General features: G+C 40.6%; 1 protein-coding gene across 1 annotated transcript in view; it reads left to right on the top strand.

Annotated features, from left to right (window-relative positions):
* The window catches only part of THEGL (theg spermatid protein like), an 80,585-nt gene that overhangs the window by 15,852 nt on the left and 42,703 nt on the right, over positions 1-22,030 (top strand). Inside the window, exons 3-4 of the mRNA XM_049885302.1 lie at positions 12,735-12,765; positions 19,138-19,191. Of these exons, the coding sequence (XP_049741259.1) occupies positions 12,735-12,765; positions 19,138-19,191 (85 nt within the window). The remainder of the gene's footprint in view (positions 1-12,734; positions 12,766-19,137; positions 19,192-22,030) is intronic.

Raw genomic sequence — 22,030 nt, 5'->3', positions numbered from 1 at the left:
TAAAAAGAAAAAAAAAAAACCTGTTGCCATTGAGTTGATTCTGACTCATAAGTGACCCTACAGGACAGAGTAGAACTGCCCCATAGTGTTTCCAAGCGCAGCTGGTGGATCAAACTGCCGACATTCTGGTTAGCAGCTGCTCTCTTAACCACTGCCCACCAGAGTTCCTTCAAAACAATAGGGCACCTAAAAATAGAAAGCACCAATTTGACTTCAAAAAGACTTGAAAAGCAATATAGGTCTTATTGAAGTATCTTAAATCATACCACACAGAGCAAAACCTGCTAAAACGTTCTTGAGGCATTTTTCTTTCCAAGTTCCTCTCATCCTGAGAGTCACTGCCCCCAAATGTCCTTCCTATTTCTTTCCAGGCTCCAGCTTGCCTTTTTATTACCCTTTCCTCCTGTCCCTCCACATTTGTTCTTCTGAGAGATGCTCCCTGCCTTTTCTTTGTAGGTCAGTTGTACCCCGTTCTGTACAACCAAGGGACTAGAGTTTGAGCAGCTCAAACACAGACTCTTCAGAAGGCAAGGCAATGTTATACTTTAATATTTCATCCTCCATCGTGTTCCAAAATGATTTATTTCCACATGCAATGAGTCCCAATGTATGAGTGCCTCAATCACCATCAGGGAGGACTAGCTTTTTAGTTACACTTTCTTCCAGCAGATGGCAGCCTTCCCCATTAGATGACTCCAGCACAAACCAGCTCACCCATTTGTTAGCTGGAGAAGGCAACAGGAGCCGCAGAATAAAATATAAACATTTAAAGGGACTAACACAACCATGGAAACCCTGGTGGTGCAGTGGTTAAGTGCTACAGCTGCTAACCAAAAGGTCAGCAGTTCGAATCCACCAGGGGCTCCTTGGAAACTCTATGTGTCGGTTTTACGGAGGGACTATGAGTCAGAATCGACTCGATGGCAATAGGTTTGGTTTTCTTTTTTTTAATACAACCATGGAAACCCTGGTGGTGTAGTGCTTAAGTGCTATGGCTGCTAACCAAAAGATCGGCAGTTTGAATCCACCAGGTGCTCCCTGGAAACTCTATGGGGCAGTTCTACTCTGTCCTGTAGGGTCACTATGAGTCGGAATTGAGTCGGCAACAGATTAATGGGTAATACAACTGTAATGTTCAGATCACCTTTTGGAGAGAGTTTTTTTTTTTTTTTTTTTTATTGTGCTTTAGATGAAAGTTTACAAATCAAGTCAGTCTCTCATACAAAAAGCCATACAAACCCTGCTGTGCACTCCCAGCTGCTCTTCTCCTAATGAGACAGCACATTCCTCTTCTCCACCCTGTATTCCCCATGTCCATTCAACCAGCTCCTGTTCCCCTCTTCCTTCTCATCTCACCTCCAGATAGGAGTCACCCACATAGTCTCATGTGTCTACTTGAGCCACGAAGTTCACTCCTTACCAGCATTATTGTCTATCTTTTAGTCCAGGCCAATCCCTGTCTGTAGAATTGGTTTCAGGAATGGTTCAAATCTTGGGCTATCGAAGGCTCTAGGGACCACGACTGCCAGGGTCCCTCTGGTCTCAGTCAGACCACTAAGCCTGGTCTTTTTATGAGAATTTAAGATCTGCATCCTACTGTTCTCCTCCATCGGGGATTCCCTGTTGTGCTCTTCATCAGGGCGGTGGTCGGTGGTAGCCAGGCACCACCTAGTTCTTCTGGTCTCAGGCCGATGAAGCCTCTGGTTTATGTGGCCCTTTCTGTTTCTTGGGCTCATATTTACCTAGTGTGTTTGGTGTTCTTCATTCTCCTTTGCTTCAGGTGTGTTGAGACCTATTTATGCATCTTAGATGGCCACTTGCTCGCTTCTAAGACCGCAGATGCCAGAGAGAGATGCTTTTAATCATCTTGCTCAAAATCCTTCAGTGGCTTCTTCCCATTGCTCTTAGAATAAAAGCGAAACTCCCTCAGGGCACATAGTGATTGGGCCCCACCACAAACCCTTCTGCCCTCTCTCTTATTCACTTTTCTCTAACTACTCTGACCAGCTTACTGTCTTGCATGTTTCCATTTCAAGGCCTTTGTGCTTGCGCTTTCCTCTGTGTAATGCTCTGCCTCTCCTTTCTCCTTCTCCCCCAGATCGTCACATATCTGAGAGGCCCTGTGTGGCACAAAAGGTTAAGTGCTCCACTACTAGCTGAAAGTTTGGTGTTTCAAACCCATCCAGAGGCACCTCAGAAGACAGGCCTGGTGATCTGCTTCTGAAAGGTCATAGCTTTGAAAACTCTGTGGAGCACAGTTCAACTCTGACACACATGGGGTCTCCATGAGTCGGAATCCACTCGACTGAAAACTAACAACAACAACTTGTGCTGTTACAGTTCAATTGTAATTTCCTCCGAAAGGCCTTTCCCTGACTGTTCTACCTTCTTTCTGCCTTACCAGCCACATCACACTGATTTGTTTTCTTCACAGCACTTAACACTGTCTAAAATTATTTACTTATTGTCTATATTTCCACCTAAAAGATAAACTGTGTAATGGCAGAATAAAGGACTTTCACTGTTTTGCCCCCTACTGCTTACAATGAATAGATGAATTCAGCATAAAAGTCATTCATATGACATTCCTGAAACTTTTCTACTTAATAAGTTTTTGAGTTCACAGTAGTTTATTTCATCAAGCATTCTAAACATTTACCCCCATGTGTATGTCAGTTTGTCATACTATGGGGGTTTGTGCGTTGCTGTGGTGCTGAATGCTGTGCCACTGGTATTCAAATGCCAGTGAGGTCACTGTGGCAGACAGGTTTCAGCTGAGCTTCCAGACTAACACAGATTAGGAAGAATGACCTGGCAGTCTACTTCTGAAAAGATTTAGCCAGTGAAAACCTTGTGAATAGCAGTGGAACATTGTTTGATATAGTGCTGGAAGATAAGCCCCTCAGGTTGGAAGGCACTCAAAATATGACCAGGGAAGAGCTGCCTCCTCAAAGTAAAGTCAACCAAAAGCTAAATGGAGTCTGGCTTTTGGGACCTTCATTTGCTGATGTGGCATGACTCAAAATGAGAAGAAACAGCTGCAAACATCCGTTAATAATCGGACCTTGGAATGTATGAAGTATAAATCTAGGAAAATTGGAAGTCATCAAAAATGAAATGGAACTCATAAACATTGTTATCCCAGGCATTAGTGAGCTGAAATGGACTGGTATTGGCCATTTTGAATCGGACAATCATATGGTCTACTATGCCGGGAATGACAACTTGAAGAGGAATGGCTTTGCATTCATCATCAAAAAGAATATTGCAAGATCTATCCTTAAGTACAACCCTCTCAGTGATAGGATAATATTCATACGCCTACAAGGAAGACTAGTTAATACAACTATTATTAAAATTTATGCACCAAGGCCAAAGATGAAGAAATTGAAGATTTTTACCAACTTCTGCAGTTTGAAATGGATCGAACATGCAATCAGGATGCATTGATAATTACTGGAGATTGGAATGCAAAAGCTAGAAACAAAGAAGGATGGGTAGTAGGAAAATATGGCCTTGATGATAGAAACAATGCTGGAGATTGCGTGATAGCATTTTGCAAGACCAGCGACTTCTTCATTGCAAAAACCTTTTTTTACCCACATACATGTGGACCTCGCCAGATGGAATACACAGGAATCAGACTGTCTACATCTGTGGGAAGATATGATGGAAAAACTCAATATCATTTGTCAGAACAAGGCCAGGGGTGGACTGTGGAATAGACCATCAATTGCTCATATGCAAGTTCAAGTTGAAACTGAAGAAAATTAGAACGAGTTGACAAGAGCCAAAGTACAACCTTGAGCATATCCCACCTGAATTTAGAGACCATCTCAAGGATAGATTTGAGGAGTTGAACACTAATGACCAAAGACCAGATGAATTATGGAATGATATCAAGGACATCATGCATGAAGAAAGCAAGAGGTCATTTAAAAGACAGGAAAGAAAGAAAAGACCAAAACGGATGTCAGAAGAGACTCTGAAACTTGCTCTTGAATGTTGAGTAACTAAAGCAGAAGGAAGAAACGACAAAGTGAAAGACCTGAATAGAAGATTTCAAAGGGTGACTCGAGAAGACAAAGTAAAGTATTATAATGATATGTGCAAAGACCTGGAGGTAGAAAACCAAAAGAGAAGAAAACGCTTGGCATTTTTCAAGCTGAAAGAATTGAAGAAAAAATTCAAGCCTCGAGCTGCAATATTGAAAGATTCTATGGGGAAAATATTAAATATCTCGGGAAGCATCAAAAAAAGGAGTACACAGAATCACTATACCAAAAAGAATTGGTCAACGTTCAACCATTTCGGGAGGTAATGTATGAGCAGGACCCAATGGTACTGAAGAAAGAAGAAGTCCAAGCTGCACTGAAGGCACTGGCAAAAAACAAGTCTCCGGGAATTGACAGAATATCAGTTGAGATATTTCAGCAAATGGATGCAGCACTGGAAGTACTTACTCATCTGTGCCAAGAAATCTGGAAGACAGCTACCTGGCCAACCGACTGGAAGAAATCTATATTTATGCCTATTCCCGAGAAAGGTGATACCACCAAATGTGGAAAATCATCAAACAATATCATTAATACCATTAATATCACACACAAAAAACACACCTGTGTTTTATTGGCTATACAAAGGCATTTGACTGGTTGGATCATAACAAATTATGGATAACATTGTGAAGAATGGGAATTCCGAAACAATTGTGTTCATGAGGAACCTGTACATGGATCAAGAGGCAGTTGTTCGAACAGAACAAGAGGATACTGTGTGGTTTAAAGTCAGGAAAGGTGTGTGTCAGGGTTGTATCCTTTAACCAGACCTATTCAATCTGTATGCTGAGCAAATAATCCGAGAAGCTGGACCATATGAAGAAGGACAGGGCATCAGGATTGGAGGAAGACTCATTAACAACCTGCGTTATGCAGATGACACAACCTTGTTTCCTGAAAGTGAAGAGGACTTGAAACACTTACTGATGAAGATCAAAGACCACAGCCTTCAGTATGGACTACACCTCAACATGAAGAAAACAAAAATCCTCACAAGGGACCAATAAGCAACCTCATGATAGAAGGAGGAAATATTGAGGTGGTCGGGGATTTTATTTTACTTGGATTCACAATCAACACCGTTGGAAGCAGCAGACAAGAAATCAAGTGATAATTGCATTGGGTGAATCTGCTTCAAAAGACCTCTTTACAGTGTTAAAAAGCAAAGACATTGCTTTGAGGACTAAGGTGCGCCTGACCCAAACCACGGTATTTTCAATTGTCTCATATGCATGCCACAGCTGGACAATGAATAAAGAAGACTGAAGAATTGATGCCTTTGAATGACGGTGTTGGAGAAGAATATTGAATATATCATGGACTGGCAGAAGAACTAACAAATCGGTTCTGGGAGAAATACAGACAGAATGTACCTTAGAAGGGAGGGTGAGGAGACATCATCTTAAGCACTTTGGACATGGTATCAAGAGGGACCAGTCCCTGGAGAAGGGCATTATGCTGGGTAAAGTAGAAGATCAGGGAAAAAGAGGAATATCCTTAACAAGATGGACTGACACAGTGGCTGCAACAGTGGGCTCAATTTGTGAGAATGGCACAGGACTGGGCAGTGTTTCATTCTGTTGTACATGAGGCCACCATGAGTCGGAACCGACTCCACAGCACCTAACAACAACAACTTAAGGAGGAGAAACTGAGTCTTAGCGAAGTTAATTATTTAAATAATTATTTCCAAGATCACACACAGCTGAATAAGTAACAAAACTGGGATTTGAACCATGTCTGTATTATGCCAGAGTATACCGACTTTCCTTTACCCCAAAAACCCAGATGGTAGAAAAAGTTTTTTCAGAACTCTCAGATATGGTAAAAGACTCACAAGAAGAGACTCTGTCTGGAACAATCTGTCTTTACAAGGCCTATTATGAGAGGCCTTTGGATACTTGGAACTTAAGTTATACCCCCCAGAACATTAGCCTGAGGTGGTCCTGCCCACAGTACTGCTAACATAGAACCACAGGTTTAAGACAGGGGGTTCTGCTGATCCTCATTCGGTCCTTAGGAGGAAAGAAAAAACTTCAACTGATATGTGTTAAGTGAAGTCATATTACTGAATTTATAGTAAATGGACAGTCATTATCCTACCTTTGGCCATTTCACACCAATGCATTTTTTAACCTTGGTTTAATCTCTCCAGATTAAAATGTAATATATTTTATAAATATAAATAAATATATGTTATATAATGTAAAATATTAACCTCATCCATGGTAACTTTTATATCTACTAGTTAGAACTCCATGTGATGTGGTAGTACAAACAGATAACAAGATTTCACTTCTTTCAACTAAACTTTGATCTCTGTTTACCCTTGATGATCACGTGGGCGGAGTTCAAAGCAGGGCTTCTAACTGGTTTGTTCTGGTTTGAACCCCTGCTGAGAATTTGTGGCTCCATCCAAGATACACTGAATCAGAATCTACATTTTAACAAGATCCTCAGGTGATTGATATGTATAATAAATTTTGAGAATCACTGCTCTGCTAGTAGTGCTCAGAATTGATCCCTAACTAGCAGCTAACTAGCAGCGTTAGCATTGCTGCCTGGGAACTTGTCAGGAATGCAAATTCTCAGCAGGGGTTCTAACCAGAATGAACTGGTATGAAGCCCTGGTTCAAAGAAAACAATTTTATTCTCACTGTTGGTTAAAATGACTGAGTAGGTGGAAAAACATGATGGGATCATTAAAGAGAAACCCAGGATTCTTGATAAATGCAGTGATTATATATAAATTGAACTGTGAGTAATTAAGAGGAGACCATAAGAAAGGATTTAAAATGATACAAAAACTGGATAGGATTGGAATTTTATTTTTCCTCCTACTTTACAAATTAATCCTATTTATTAATTTTAATTATTTTATATTTTAATAAAGCACACACACATGGTTTAATATCACAATTTTGTCTTTATTTTCTTAAAGAGGGTGCCACAGTTGCGTGAGTTTCAGGCCCCACAAAAAATTCTAATCCTCAACACATGATGACTGTCCCATGTTTGATCCCCTCTTCTCATCCCAGGCCTGCTCCCCAGAAGCAGACACTTTGAACTCATTTAGTTTTTTTTGATTGTTTACTTCCTTACCTCTAAGTGAAATGCTTGATCTGCTATTTCTTTTAAACAGCCGTTTTTTTTTGGAGATGTAATTCATATGCCATATAATTCACCCATTTAAAGTGTACTATTCAATGGTTTTCAGTAGACTCACAGAGTTGTGCAACCATGATTGCTATTTTCTTAATTTGTTTATCGATTTCAGATATTATCCTAATTCTTTCTATAACGATGTTTTAGCTCTATCACTCTCCCCCTTCCATCCTTCTAATCTAGCTATAATAGTTATATAAACAAACAATGTTTATGTTACTATGACTGCCTGCATGTTGTTTACCACAGAACCTAGTTGTATATCGTACTATGATTATCCTTCCTGTACTTTTAGGTTTTCTGGAGATTTTTCTTTTATTTTTTAATTTCTTCCTATCATAATGCTAATTTTTCCTCTCAAATCTTCATAAAATCAAGTATTCAGTCAAATTCCTTCCCCTCCCCCGCTCACTCCAGAGATATTCTCTCCCAGAACCCCCTGATCTCTTGTTGCTGTCTAGGCCTGCTGCATGGCTATCATGCTGGGACTTCTCTTAGAGGTTGGATCTACCGTTTCCTGGATGCCGTGTCTTCTTTTGTTATATATCCTTATTTTGCTGAGTACATACTTATGAGAGGAGGTTGGGAGGAAACTGTATGTATCCTTCCATGTCTGAAAAATCTCCTTATTGTACTTGTTCATTGTTTTGCTATATATGAAATTTTTAAATAACTTTTTAGTCACTTTGAAGGCTTTGTCTTTTGGCATCATTTATTGCTGTTGAGTGCCATTTTGAGTGTTTTTAGGTGACATTTTTGGAAAATGTTAGGAGCTTCTCTTTTACAGCTGATGTTTTTGAAGTTTATGATGATATGCCTTGATGTAGTTCTTTTTATCATTCATTATGCTCAACACTTGATGTACCCTTTTAATTTAGACACCGTGCAGTGTACCTTTGGGGATATTATGTTAATTTACTTCCTCGTTAATTTCTTCTCTTCCCTTTGCAATGTTTCTATTTTCTCTTTCTAGAATTCCTGTCAGATATTGGACCTCTTGAAGTGATTATATCTCTTACTTTCTGTTTGTCTTTCTTTTTCCTAATTATGAGAGTCTTCTTGACTTTTTCTTGTAACACTTCTACTGATTAAAAAAAAAAATTTACCAATCATATTTTCATTTCCAATAATTTTTTTTTTTATTATATTCTGGTTGTTCATTTTTTCATAGCATCTTTTAGTACTGGTGCAATATTGTGTTTTTTTAATTTTTTAAATGTGTTTTTATGGTGCTTTAAGTGAAAGTCCACAAACCAAGTCAGTCTCTCACAGAAAAATCCAAATACACCCTGCTATGTACTCCTAGTTGCTCTCCCCCAACAAGACAGCACACTCCTTCTCTCCACCCCACATTCCTGTATCCATCCAGCCAGCTTCCGTCCCCCTCCACCCTCTCATCTCCCCTCCAGACAGGAGCTGTGTCTACCTGAGCCAAGAAGCCCCCTCCTCACCAGTATAACTTTCTATCCCACAGTCCTGTCCAATTCCCCCTCTAAAGAGTTGGCCCCAGGATCAGTTGCAGTCACGGGCAAACAGAGGCCCGGGCACCATGACCTTGGGGTCCCTCCAGTCCCAGTCCGACCACCAAGTCTGGTCTTCCCATGAGAACTTGAAGTCTGCATGCCACTGTCCCATTCTCCATCAGGGACCCTCCCTCGGGCTTTCCGACAGGGCAGCCGTCGGCTGCAGCCAGGCACCATCCAGTTCCTCTAGCCCCAGGCCGATGTAGTTTCTGATCCATGTGGCCCCCTCCGTCTCCCAAGCCCACAATTACCTGTGTCCTTTGTGTTCTCCACTCCCGGCACTCCAGGTGGGTTGAGACCAACGGCCTCATCCCAGACGGCCGCCATGCAGCGTCCAAGACCCCCAGACGCTGCTCACCAAAGTGGGACACAGAATGCTTTCCAAACAGATTTTATTATACCAACTGACCCAGATGTCCACCGAAACCGCGGTTCCCAAATCCCCCGCCTCTGTCTCTCTGGCCCCGGAAGTGTTCGGTCCACTCCGGGAAACTCCGCCCCTGGTCCAGTCCAGCCTGGCCAACCCACCTGCTGCACCATGTGCCTTTCACCCACCCTGGGTGCAATACTGTTTTTATTTTTCAATTTTAAATCTTTTTCTCTTTCTTCCAAGGTAATTTTTATCTATTTCTTTTTCGTGGATGAAACAGATAATGCAGGAAAGCTTTCCTCAGATGCCTGGTGATCCTTGGCAACCTGACATATTGAAGAAAATGGAAAGACAGTTGGGATCTTTATACATGGGTGGGATTATCAACTGTTGAACTCTGCTTCAGAGTTTGGGAGCTGGCCATTTTGCTGAGGATTTTCCAAATGCCTGAAAGTGGCCCATTTGATTTTTCTAGGGAAGAAATTTATAATCTCCTGCATTTTCCCACATTACAAAAAACTTTCTAAACATAATTTTTTAATTTGCTTAACCATTTCTCCTTATTTGGACATTTCAGGTGTATCCAATTTTCTACTTTTAAAGACCCTGAAATGAACATTTTTGTGCATAAATCTTTATTCACACTTGGAATTATTTCTTTAGGGTACATTTCTTGAATTGGATTAAGGAATATAAACATTGCTTATTCATGCTGTCAAATTATTTCTCATAAAGAGTGTAGTAATTTAAACTTCCATCAACACTGTACAAAAGTATATGTCTTATCTTACTCTCCCAGCATCATTATCCTTTGCGAATTTTTTTTGCTAATTTGATAATTTAAAAATGTCTTTTTTATTTGTATCATTTTGATTATTAGCAAGTGCCTTAGTCTGAGTTTTCTAGAGGAGCAAAACCAGTGAAACACATGTATAAGTATATATAGAAAGATTTACTTCAAGCTAATGGCTTACACAATTGTGGGGGCTGACAATTCCCAAATCCATGGGTCTGGCTCCAGGCTGGGGACTTCTCCTGGATCACAGGTTGCAGGGTCTGGGAAATCCAAAATCTGCAGGTAATGCAGCAAGAGGACTGAAGGATTGCGAGACAGAGAGCTTTGTCAGAACATTAATTATATACTGGAGGCAGGCCATACACCCAAGGAAACTTCCCTTTCAGCTGATAAGCTGATCGCATCATGGAAAGTAATTGTATTACATATGGAAGAACAACCAGTCCAGTGTCTGCCAAAGCACTGAGAATCATAGGCCAGCCAAGTTGACACATAATATTAACCATCAGGGCAAGGTTGAATTTTTTTATTAGCCCTTTATATGTCTTCATATCCAAAAAACTCAAAAGAAACCCATTGCAGTTGAGTTGATCCCGATTCACAGTGACCCTATAGGACAGAGTAGAACTGTCCCTTGGCGTTTCCAAGGAGTGCCTGCTAGATTAGAATTGCCAGCCTTTTGGTTAGTAGGCGTAGCTCTTAACTACTGTGCTACCAGGGTTTCCCATATCTTCATACATGAATTTTCAATTTCTACTCTTTGTCCATTTAACTTTTGACACCTACCTTAGTGTTTAGTGTTTTTCTTAATCACTTACTCTTTTATACTATTCAAATATTAAGGTTTTTGGGCCTCTATCATATTTTTATCAAATATTTCTTCACATTTTTCTTCACTCTGAAGTTTTAGTTTTTGACACATAGAAGCTTTAAATTTTAAATATTTTAATCTGTTTATATTTTCCTTTGTATTTTTTACTGCCTTTAATCCTAGAAGATGAAAACCCAATGATCAGGTAGATATTCTTTTATTTTTTTCGCTCTAATTCAATATTTAAAGAAATATTTTACTTCCTGATCCACCTATGGTTTATTTCGGTACATAGCGTAGCATGTTTAGTTTGACCATTCCCCTGAGTACTTATTTTTTTCCCACTTCCTTTCTCTGGAACTGGGTGGTGTAAGTGGTTTGTGACTAGATGCTAACCTAAAAGTTGGTGGTTTTAACTGACCCAACGGCTCCATAAATGAAAGACCTGGTGAACTGCTTCCATAAAAATTACAGCCAAGAAAACTCTTTGGAGCAGTTCTACCCTTAACACATGAGGTCACCATCAGTTGAAATCAACTTGACAGCAAAGGGTTTGGTTTAGTTTTTTTCTCTTACTTATTATTATTTTAAAATAATTTTTATTGTGCTTTAAGTGAAAGTTTACAAATCAAGTCAGTCTCTTACATATAAACTTATATACACCTTACTACATACTCCATTTACTCTCCCCCTAATGAGTCTGCCTACTTCCTCCTTTCAGTCTCTCCTTTCATGACCGTTTTGCCAGTTTCTAACCCCCCTACCCTCTCATCTCCCCTCCAGACAGGAGATGCCAGCATAGTCTCAAGTGTCCACATGGTGCAAGTAGCTCACTCCTCATGAGCATCTCTCTCCAAACCATTGTCCAGTCCAATCCATGTCTGACAAGTTGGCTTCCGGAATGGTTCCTGTCCTGGGCCAACAGAAGATTTGGGGACCTTGACTGCCAGGGTCCTTCTAGTCTCAGTCAGACCATTAAGTCTGGTCTTTTTATGAGAATTTAGGGTCTGCATCCCACTGTTCTTCTGCTCCCTCAGGGGTTCTCTGTTTTGTTCCCTGTCAGGGCAGTCATCGGTTGTGGCTGGGCACCATCTAGTTCTTCTGGTCTCAGGATGATGTGGTCTCTAGTTCATGTAGCCCTTTCTGTCTCTTGGACTCATAATTACCTTGTGAGCTTGGTGTTCTTCATTCTCCTTTGATCCAGGTGGGTTGAGGCTCATTGATGCATCTTAGACGGCTGCTTGCTAGCGTTTAAGACCCCAGATGCCACACGTCAAAGTGGGATGCAAAATGTTTTCTTAATAGATTTTATTTTGCCAATTGATTTAGATGTCCCCTGAAGCCATAGTCTCCAAACCCCTGGCCCTGCTTTGCTGACCTTTGAAGCATTCAGTTTATTCAGGAAACTTGTTTGCTTTTGGTTTAGTCCAGTTGTGTTGACCTCCCCTGTATTGAGTGTTGTCCTTCCCTTCACCTAAAGTAGGTCTTATCTACTATCTAATCAGTAAATAACCCTCTCCCACCCTCCTCCCCTCCCCCCTCTCCTAGCCACAAAAGAATGTGTTCCTCTCAGTTTAAACTATTTCTCAAGATCTTTTAGTAGTGGTCTTATATGATATTTGTCCTTTTGCAAATGACTGATTTCACTCAGCATAATGCCTTCCAGGTTCCTCCATGTTATGAAATGTTTCACAGATTCCTCACTGTTCTTTATCGATGCGTAGTATGCACTTGGATTTTTGGAGTATTCCATTGTGTGAATATACCATAATTTATTTATCCATTCATCTGTTGATGGGCACCTTGGTTGCTTCCATCTTTTTGCTATTATAAACAGTGCTGCAATAAACATGGGTGTGCATATATCTGTTCATGTAAAGGTCTTATTTCTCTAGGATATATTCTGAAGAGTGGGATTTCTGGGTAGTATGGTAGTTCTATTCTCTTACTTATTTTTTAAAAATCATGTCTTTAATTCTGTTTGAATCTAATTTTTCTTTTCTTTTTGCAGATCCTGTTTCTGGTAAATTTGTAAGGAAATGGTAAGACTAGCTATAGTACTATTCTCGTAGACCTAAACTGGTGGACCAGCCTAGCTGAATGGGGCAGACTCAATCTAGGGCATTTAAAATGAAAGTCTGTCTTGGGATTTTTGAGGGGATTTCTATACTTTTTCTTTATCATAAGGCCCCTTTCCAATCCTAGTTCCTATGAGAAAAGGGAAAAATGAAGATAAAATGATTATAAGTGAGGCAAGGAAGAAGATTGAGATATAGGAGAACTGTCTGTACAGTCATTCAGTTTTTTGGCCTGTTTGCTACTAGTGGTTTTTTGCATGCTAAGTCTGAACATTTAGGGGCTGAGGATTCTGCACAGGCAGTCTCGCATTACAGATTTTGTGAAGCTTCAGGTCAATATATCCCAGTCTCCCTTTGCATCTAATCTAAGTACAGCAAAAAATTTCTTTGAAATTTCAAGAAAATGTCCTCTATGAAAAAAAAAAGAAAAGAAAACAATGTGTGTTATACACACATAAATGCCCCCTGGAAAATAGATGTTTACCCTCAGTTTGGGGAAAATGAAGTTAGGAGAGGAAGCAGAATAGGATCATTAAGGAGAAACACTAAGGGTTTGTATCAATGGTTCATGTAGATGAGAAGTAAATAGTCTCCTTCTATCCATTCTTTTACTAGGTGAGTTAAAACCGTTTATATTTATTGTTATTGTTTAACCCATTTACATTTACTATATTATTTGGACTTATTTTGTATTTTATATTTACCACACTTTCTAGTTGTTTTTCTCCTTCCTTTTCATTCAGTAATTACTACTACCTTGTTTTTGTGTAGTGCTTTCAGTTAAAAATCTTTTTCGCACAAGAATCCTCAAGAGTTGATAAAGCAGATATAATCAACTAGATTTTACTGTAAGTGAAATTCAGAGAAATTATGTCATATTTCTAAGATTGTATGGTGACTGCATGGGATTACTGTTTCCACTCAAAATACCACATTACTTCAAACACATAATGTATGCTGAGTGAGCAGACATCCTGTGACTGAGTAGCAGTGAAACTTGTTCATACCTAGTAAGTGTTTATACTTAAAAAAAAGGCTGTGGAGAGAGTGTTGGTTTTTAGTATTTTGCTTTTGTTTTAGTTTTTTACTACTTCTTGATTTTGCTTGATTGATTAAGGATTTGGGTTTGATTCTATGAGGAAATTGTGCTATCTCCATTATCTACTCCTATCCCCGTCCTCTAAAAAATTCTTCTTTATTATACAAACGTGCTGTGTCTAATTAGTTATGAAGAAACATATTTTCTGAATATAAGCAAGAATAGTTAAATCTAAAAGAGTAGTCTGACTGAAAGAGAAAATTATTTAGATTGTCCCATCAATTTAGACCTGAAATAATTTCTGTAGTTGTTGCCATATAAATGTATATTTATTGCTGTTCACCAAAGTTAAGGATTTCAAAAACTTTCTTAGCTATGGGCAAACTAGAGGAAATTATTCATCAAAGAAGACATAGGACAGTAAAGTAATCCTCATTTTTTTAAAAAAAAAAAAAAATCTGCCTTCAAGAATTAAAATCCTTCAAGTACACTTCTTTTGTTTATGCAAGGGAATGTGACAAGGCCTTGTGATGTAATGGAATTCCTGAAAGAGAAGGGAAGCCCATGTTATGATTAAGATCTTTATTATATTCAGCTTAGAGATGTAGCTATGGTGACATAATGCGTAAGGCATATAAGTGAATAAGAAGGCAGAGGTATTAGTCAGACTTCCACGCCGATTTAGCAAGCGTTAACAAGATTATTTCCAATGGAAATAACAGCCCCAATTAAAGTATGTGCAGGAATAAACTAGGGAACTGCCTGGTATAAAAGGATACATTTAAAAAACAACATTATTTTGCTGGTGAAGAAAAAGTGGCTAGGGAAAATCTTGGCTCAGAGGTGATGACAGAAGTCAGAAGCTAACTTCTTTGTAAAGATTGATATATAATAAGATGTTTTGTCTGGAACTCTGGCTTTCTTTGTCCTCCATCCCAGCCACCCTCCCTGGAAAGTTGGCACAGGCTTTCTCTGCAGGGGTCATATACGACTGTATGGCAGAGCCAGTCTTCTGTTGAACAAGGATGTAAATTTCCTTTCTGGTAATGGATAGATCTTCATCCCTTCTAGATATTAATGGACATGGCTAAAGAGTAGCACCATATGAATTACGTAGTAGACCCTAAACTTTTTACCACCAAAGAATCTTTTTATTAACTATCCATACTCACTACTACAATCTTACATTTTGAAAATCTTTTTATTCACAAAATAAACATTAATTTTTTTTATAAAGTTAAAGACGTATAAACGTTAATCATCTTCTATCAGCATGAGGTAACATATGGAGATGATATAATTCAGAAACAAATTCGGTATTTTGGGTAGCCTCTGCAGCATTATTGTGGGTAGTACAGGATTCCTTATGACTTTTTGCAATGTTCTAAAGGTTGTGGACTCCCATAGACACCCTGGGGCTTTGGGAACTTCAGGTTGGAAAACCTTGAATTAAGGAGCAGAGTCCAGAGGGACCAAAACACAGGTTAGTTGCAATAGGAACGGGGGTGTTGGAACAGATTCAATTCAAGTCAACCAGCATTTACTAAGCACTTAAAAAAACCCACTGCTGTCAAGTCGATTCCGACTGATAGCAACCCTATAGAACAGAGTAGAACTGCCCCACAGAGTTTCCAAGGAGCGCCTGGCGGATTCGAACTGCTGAAAGCAGAGAATACCAGAAAGATATTTACCTATGTTTTATTGACTATGCAAAGATGTTCAACTATGTGGATCATAACAAATTATGGATTACATTGCAAAGGATAGGAATTACAAGGCACTTAACTGTGGTGGTGAAGAACCTGTACGTAGACCTAGAGGAAGGCCTTCAAACAGAGCAAGGGGATATGTGTGGTTTAAAATCAGGAAAGGCGCCCATCAGGGCTGTATCCTTTCACTGTACTTATTCCATCTGTATGTTGAGCAAATAATCCAAGAACCTGAACTATATGAAGAAGAACTCAGCATCAGGATTGGAAAAAGATTCATCAACAACCTGCAATATGCAGATAACACAACCTTGCTTGCCAAAAGAGAGGAGGACTTGAAAAACTTACTGATGAAGATCAAAGACCACAGTCTTCAGTATGGATTACACCTCAACATAAAGAAAACAAAGATCCTCACAACTAGGCCAATAAATAATATCATAATAAGTGGAGAAAAGATTGAAGTTGTCAAGGATTTCCTTTTACTTGAATCCACAATCAACGCCCATGGCAGCAGCAGTCAAGAAATCAAATGGTATATTTCATTGGGCAAATCTGCTGCAAAAGTCCTCTTACATGTTGAAAAGCGAAGATGTCACTTTGAGGATTAAAGTGCACCTGACCCAGGCCATGGTGTTTTCAGTAGCATAATTCTGTCTTGGTTATCTAGTGCACCTATAACAGAGACACCATAAGTGGATGGCTTTAACAGAGAGAAATTTATTTCCTCACAGTGAAGTAGGCTAAAAGTCCAAATTCAAGGCATCAGCTCCAGGGGAAGGCTTTCTCTCTCTGTGGGCTCTGGAAGAAGGACTTGTCCTCAGTCTTCCCATGGTTGAGGAGCTTCTCAGGCGTAGGGACCCTGGGTCCAAAGGACACACTCAGCTCCTGGTGTTGCTTTCTTGGTGGTACAAGGTCCCCACTCTCTGCTTGCTTCCATTTCCTTTTATCTCTTGAGAGGTAAAATGTGGTGCTGGCCACACCTCAGGGAAACTCCCTTTACATTAAATCAGGGATGTGACCTTGGTACGGGTGGTGTTACAATCCCGCCCTAATCCTCTTTAACATAAAATTACAATCGCATAATAGAGGACGACCACAGAATACTGGGAATCATGGCCTAACCAAGTTGACACATATTTTTTGGGGGGACACAATTCAACCCATGACATTCTACCCTTTGGCCCCCCAAAATCATATTCTTGCAGCATGCAAAACATATTCATCCCATCATATCATAGCAAAAGTCTTAACTCCAAGTCCAAAATCCAAAAATTTCTCTTCATCTGTGAAATCTAGAATACAAGTTATCTGCTTCTAAGGGTACAATGGCAGAACAGGCACAAGCTAGACATTTCCATTACAAATGGAAGAAACTGGAGGGAAAGAAGGAATAACAGGAACCAAGTAAGTTAGCAGAACATATTACATTAACCCTCAAAGCTTTGAAAATAATCTCCTGTTCTCTGAGACAGTTTACAATAACCCTGCCCTCCAGCCTCTAGGTATTGGCCACATTCTCCAGATTCTGAGTGGAGGCCCTTGGCCCTAGGCTTCAGCTCCGCCTTCCAGGCCCATAGGACAGCAAATCTGCTCCCTCAGCTTTAGGTGCACCATTCTCCTAGTCCACCTGAGTGGCAACTCCACCCTTAGAAACACCAGAGGCCGTGGCACCGCCGTTTGAAACCCCTGAGGTTATGGCCATACCTTTTGAGACTGAAGCAGCTCGGCTTCTTATGTTCTTTGTCTCTTCAGCTTCTGCTTCCTGGTTCCTTGGCCTCTGGGCTGCTCGGGCCTCACATCAGCATCTGCCCTGCTGGGGCAAGTGTTCCAAAGCTCTGTAGCTCCACCGATAAGTGCCTAGAGGCACCCCACTCCACCAGGAAGCCTCTTGTGCATAGGCACTCAGCTCCCTTGCTCCGTGGGTCAGTAAGCCTAGCTCTACCAATAAGTGCCCAGAGGCATCCCACTCCACCAGGAAGCCTCCTGTGCACAGACACTCAGCTTTCTTGCTTCATGGGTCAGTTCCAGCGCCACCTCTCGCTGGTCTCCTGGTTCAGCTGGTAGTGGTTCTCTGCTGCTGCTGCTTCTCTGCCGCTGGAGGTCCTCTGTTACTGCTGGCCCTCTGCTGCTGTTGCTCCTCTATCTATTCACAGTTTCAAAACTGCTTCCACATTTTAAGTATCTGCTAGAGCAGCACCCCACTCTCAGTACCAAATTCTGTCTTGGTTATCTAGTGCTGCTATAACAGAGGTACCACGGGTGGATGGTTTTAACAAAGAGAAATTTATTTCCTCACAGTAAAATGAGGTAAAAGTCCAAATTCAAGGCATCAGCTCCAGGGGAAGGCTTTCTCTCTCTGTAGGCTCTGGAAGAAGGTCCTTGTCCTCAATCTTCTCATAGTCAAAGAGCTTCTCAGGCACAGGGACCCTGGGTCCAAAGGACGTGCTCAGCTCCTGGTGCTGTTTTCTTGGTGGTTCGATGTCTCCACTCTCTGCTTGCTTCTCTTTCCTTTTATTTCTTGAGAGGTAAAGTGTGGTGCAGGCCGCACCCTAGGGAAACTCCCTTTACTTTGAATCAGGGGTGTGATCTGGGTAAGGGTGTTAGGGTGTTACAATTCTACCCTAATCCTCTTTAACATAAAATTACAATCACATAATGGAGGACATCCGCAGAAATACTGGGAATTGTTGCCTAACCAAGTTGACACATATTTTTTTGGGAGACACAATTCAATCCATGACACGTCATATGCACGAAAAAAGCTGGGAAATGAATAAGGAAGACCGAAGAATTGATGCATTTGAATTATGTTGTTGATGAAGACTATTGAATATACCATGGACTACCAGAAGAACAAACAAATCTGTCTTGGAATACATACAGCCAGAATGTGCCTTAGAAGTGAGGATGGCAAAACTTTGTCTCATGTACTTTGGACATGCTATCAGGAGGGACCAGTCCCTGGAGAAGGACATCATGCTTTGTAAATCAGAGGGTTTTTGAAAAATACGTAGACCCTCAATGAGATGGATTGACACAGTGACTGAAACAATCAGCTAAAACATAGCAATAACTGTGAGGATGGTGCAGGACTGAGCAGCATTTCGTTCTGTTGTGCCTGGGGTTGCTAAGAGTTGGGATTGACTCAATGGCACCTAACAACAACAACAACATAGTTTTGCCAAAGCCACACTTTGCCTGAAATTTATCTGTACAATGTCCTCAGAATCCAATGTCATCTTGCCATCTTTGTGTGAATTAATATGCTTATTGAGGATTTTTCCCATTTAGCAAGTGTGCATTTACTTGGGGGTCTTCTGTAGACAATACACTCTTAGTTTTAGGAATATTTATTGTCTTGATTTTATTATGTACTATGTTAATGATTCTAGGAGTACGAATTTTAGGCCCACAGTATTTTTAGCTACTTTGAGCCTTTCAGCACCCTACAAATCACATCAAATATAGCATTGTTTATTTTTGCCTCAATGTGGTTTGTTCGAATAGGAGTCATCTAATATAACCATATCTATGTAAGCATTCTGTTTGAATTAATCAGTTGATATTTGTTAGTTCTTTTTCTAGGAAAAGAATCCATGATCTTGCTAAGCCTAAAAAACAGTGGGGAACACCAGATAGGTAAGGCAATGTTATATGGTCTTGTTTATGATGGTTATATCCATTTTATTAAACAGATAAGTATTATTCTTACATGTCATTAAACCTGTATCCCAGGTGTATCCACTTTCCTGCTCACCTGACTCCACTCAACCAATATTGTCACCTTAGTTGAGTTGGCACATGGGAGGCTAACCCTATAGGACAGTGGTTCTTAAAGTTGTCTGTCCATTGAAGTCACCTGGGGAGTTTAAAAAAAGACTTATGCATAGGTCCTATCTCCAGAAACTCTAATTTAATTGGTCTGGGGTGCAGCCTGGGCTTCGGGAGTTTTAAAACCTCCCCAGATAATTCTAACAGGCAGCAAAATTGGAGAGCCACCGTCCCAGGATATGCCTTTGCATCTGTCCTCCAGGTCCAATTTTGCTGCCTGTAAAACCTGGTCCTGCTTTTTCTAAGCCTCTGCCTCGAGCACACCCCTCCTCTGGGTCTCCAGGAGGCTGGGGCATCAGTCCACCCTTGGTCATAGGACTCCCTTTTTTCTTCTTTGGCTCCTGAGTAAAGCCTAAATTTTTAGAAGGCTGTCTTTGATGATTAAAAACATAATATACTTTAAACACACTGTTTTTTGTGGATGGATGTCAAGGAGCTGAGCTGAGAGAGCTGAAGTAAACTGCTCGCTGTTAGAGTAGATGATTAAGACAAGGAACCAAAATGAAAGCAACAGTCAAGGATTTAAGCACTTACTGTGATGGTGTAATAAACAAGAGGTTAAACCCAGAGAAGGCACCAACTAATTCTCCCCGTTCCCCCGGAATGGTGCACGGTGCCCTGAGGGTCAGGTGGGTCAGAGCGGGTGTTGGGACGTGTCTCACTGTTCGGAGATTCCCAAACAAAAAGCTTCTGCAGTTTCATGGACAGGAGAGAGAAGGGCAAGGCTAGTAGTGGAAAAGTACTGAGTACTGTGTCAGAATAAGGAATAGTATCTTCAAGATTTCTTCCCTTCCCCCTGATAAGAAGGTTTCAGCAGAGGTGGCTGAGGAAGGCCTCTGGGGGGAGGTCCCTGATAAAGAAGCCTCGATGTAGGCTCAGAATCCAAATTTGCAGAAGAGCGTGGCTGGCAGGGCGGTGGGGGGTGGGGGGGGTGGGTAGTCTGAGTCCTTGACTGCAGCTCCCTTCAGAGATTGCAGTGTATTGACTCTGTACCAAGCCTGGTTGGAGAAGGCAGCTTTTCTCTTGAAGCCTGCCAGGTAAAGCCTTTGTAATTGTCTATTACAGGCAATGGTCATGCCAGAAAAATCACACATAGATTTTTAGCCAGGAGCAGGACTCCTCAGTGGGTACACACATATATACATTGGCGAAAGGTACACACTGATGAGAGGTACGTTAATGAATATTGCTAAAACTGTCAATAGTCTTGGAATAGTGCCACCCCCATCCCTTCCCTATTTGAAATTCAAGGAATGATTTGATAATTGAGTTCTGAAAAGTTAAGTAACTTTGCAGGTAACAAAGCTTTGATTTGAGTCTACATCCATTACCCACAAATCCCACTTATATCACACTGCCGCTTTTAGAAAGGAACAGTTCCTCTGATGGCAGGAAGAAACAGAGGCAGGAAGATTGATTGGAGGGTATTACAGTAATGCAGCACATAAATAACAAAGGCCTGTCCTAAGACAAGTAGTCTCTGGCTGGTGCAAATGATTAAGCGCTGGCCTACTAACCAAAAGTTAGGAGTTTGAACCTACCTAGAGGTGCCTTGGAAAAAGGCCTGGCAATCTGCTTCCAAAAGATCACAGCCATGAAAACCTTAGGGAGTGCAGTTCTACTCTGAAACACATGAGGTTGCTATGACTCAGAATCAACTCTACAGCAGCTTTTTTTTTTGGTCCTAATACATTATAGCTTTACGGGTTAAAAGGAGGGGTAGAGCTAAGATATAGATTGACATGACTTGGCGACAAATGAAATGTAAGAATCTGAGGGAAAGGAAGAGTCGAATATGATTTCTAGGTCCTGTCTTGAGAAATAAAGTAAAAATGTGTTATAACTGCAAAAGGAAATGTAAGAGGGAGAACAATTTGGGTGGAAGAAAAATTTCATCGTGTTGGATGCTGAGACATCCATAAACGAATTTCCAAATTTCCCATTTGGAAATATGGGCTAAGGACTTGTGAGAAAAATATGACTAAGAGATACTGATTTGGGGGTCATCAGTATTATTTAGTGATAATTGAAAAAATGCTGAGGAGGATGGAACCCTGGTGCATATGCCATGTTTCAGCTGTAAAGAGAAGCTACCTAAGCAAACAGAAAGAGTAGGTAAGAGAGATCCAGGGAAGGGGTGGGGGGGGGGTCTCAGAAGTTAAGGAAGGAAAATATTAAAAGGAAAAATGGATCCTATGAGAAAACATTCAAAAAAATTGTGTTTGCAAGACTGTGAAGAAAGCCTAAAGATTCATTTAATTTTTGTGTTCATGTAATATAAAAAATTTTAAAGATGAAAGTGAATGAATAGTTGTTATTATAAGCAAAGAAATTATAAGAATTTCAGAACAATAAAACCAAATCAATTGCCATGGAATTGACGCCAACTCATGGCGATGACGTGTGTGTCAGAGTAGAACTGTGCTCCACGGGGTTTCCAATGGCTGATTTTTTGGGAACTAGATTGCTAGGCCTTTCTTGGGAGGCACCTCTGGGTGGACTCTAACTTACAGCCTTTTGGCTAGCAGCTGAGCGTATTAACCATTTATACCCTCCAGGGACCCCTACAGAACAATAAAACCCTGGAAATCGGCTGATGAAGACTGTTTTGTGGTTTCTGACCCTGGAAATCTGTAAGAGATTACAG

The sequence above is a fragment of the Elephas maximus genome, chromosome 5 (assembly GCF_024166365.1).
Source record: "Elephas maximus indicus isolate mEleMax1 chromosome 5, mEleMax1 primary haplotype, whole genome shotgun sequence".
NCBI lineage: Eukaryota > Metazoa > Chordata > Mammalia > Proboscidea > Elephantidae > Elephas > Elephas maximus.
This window is presented reverse-complemented; position numbering and strand designations above follow the sequence as displayed.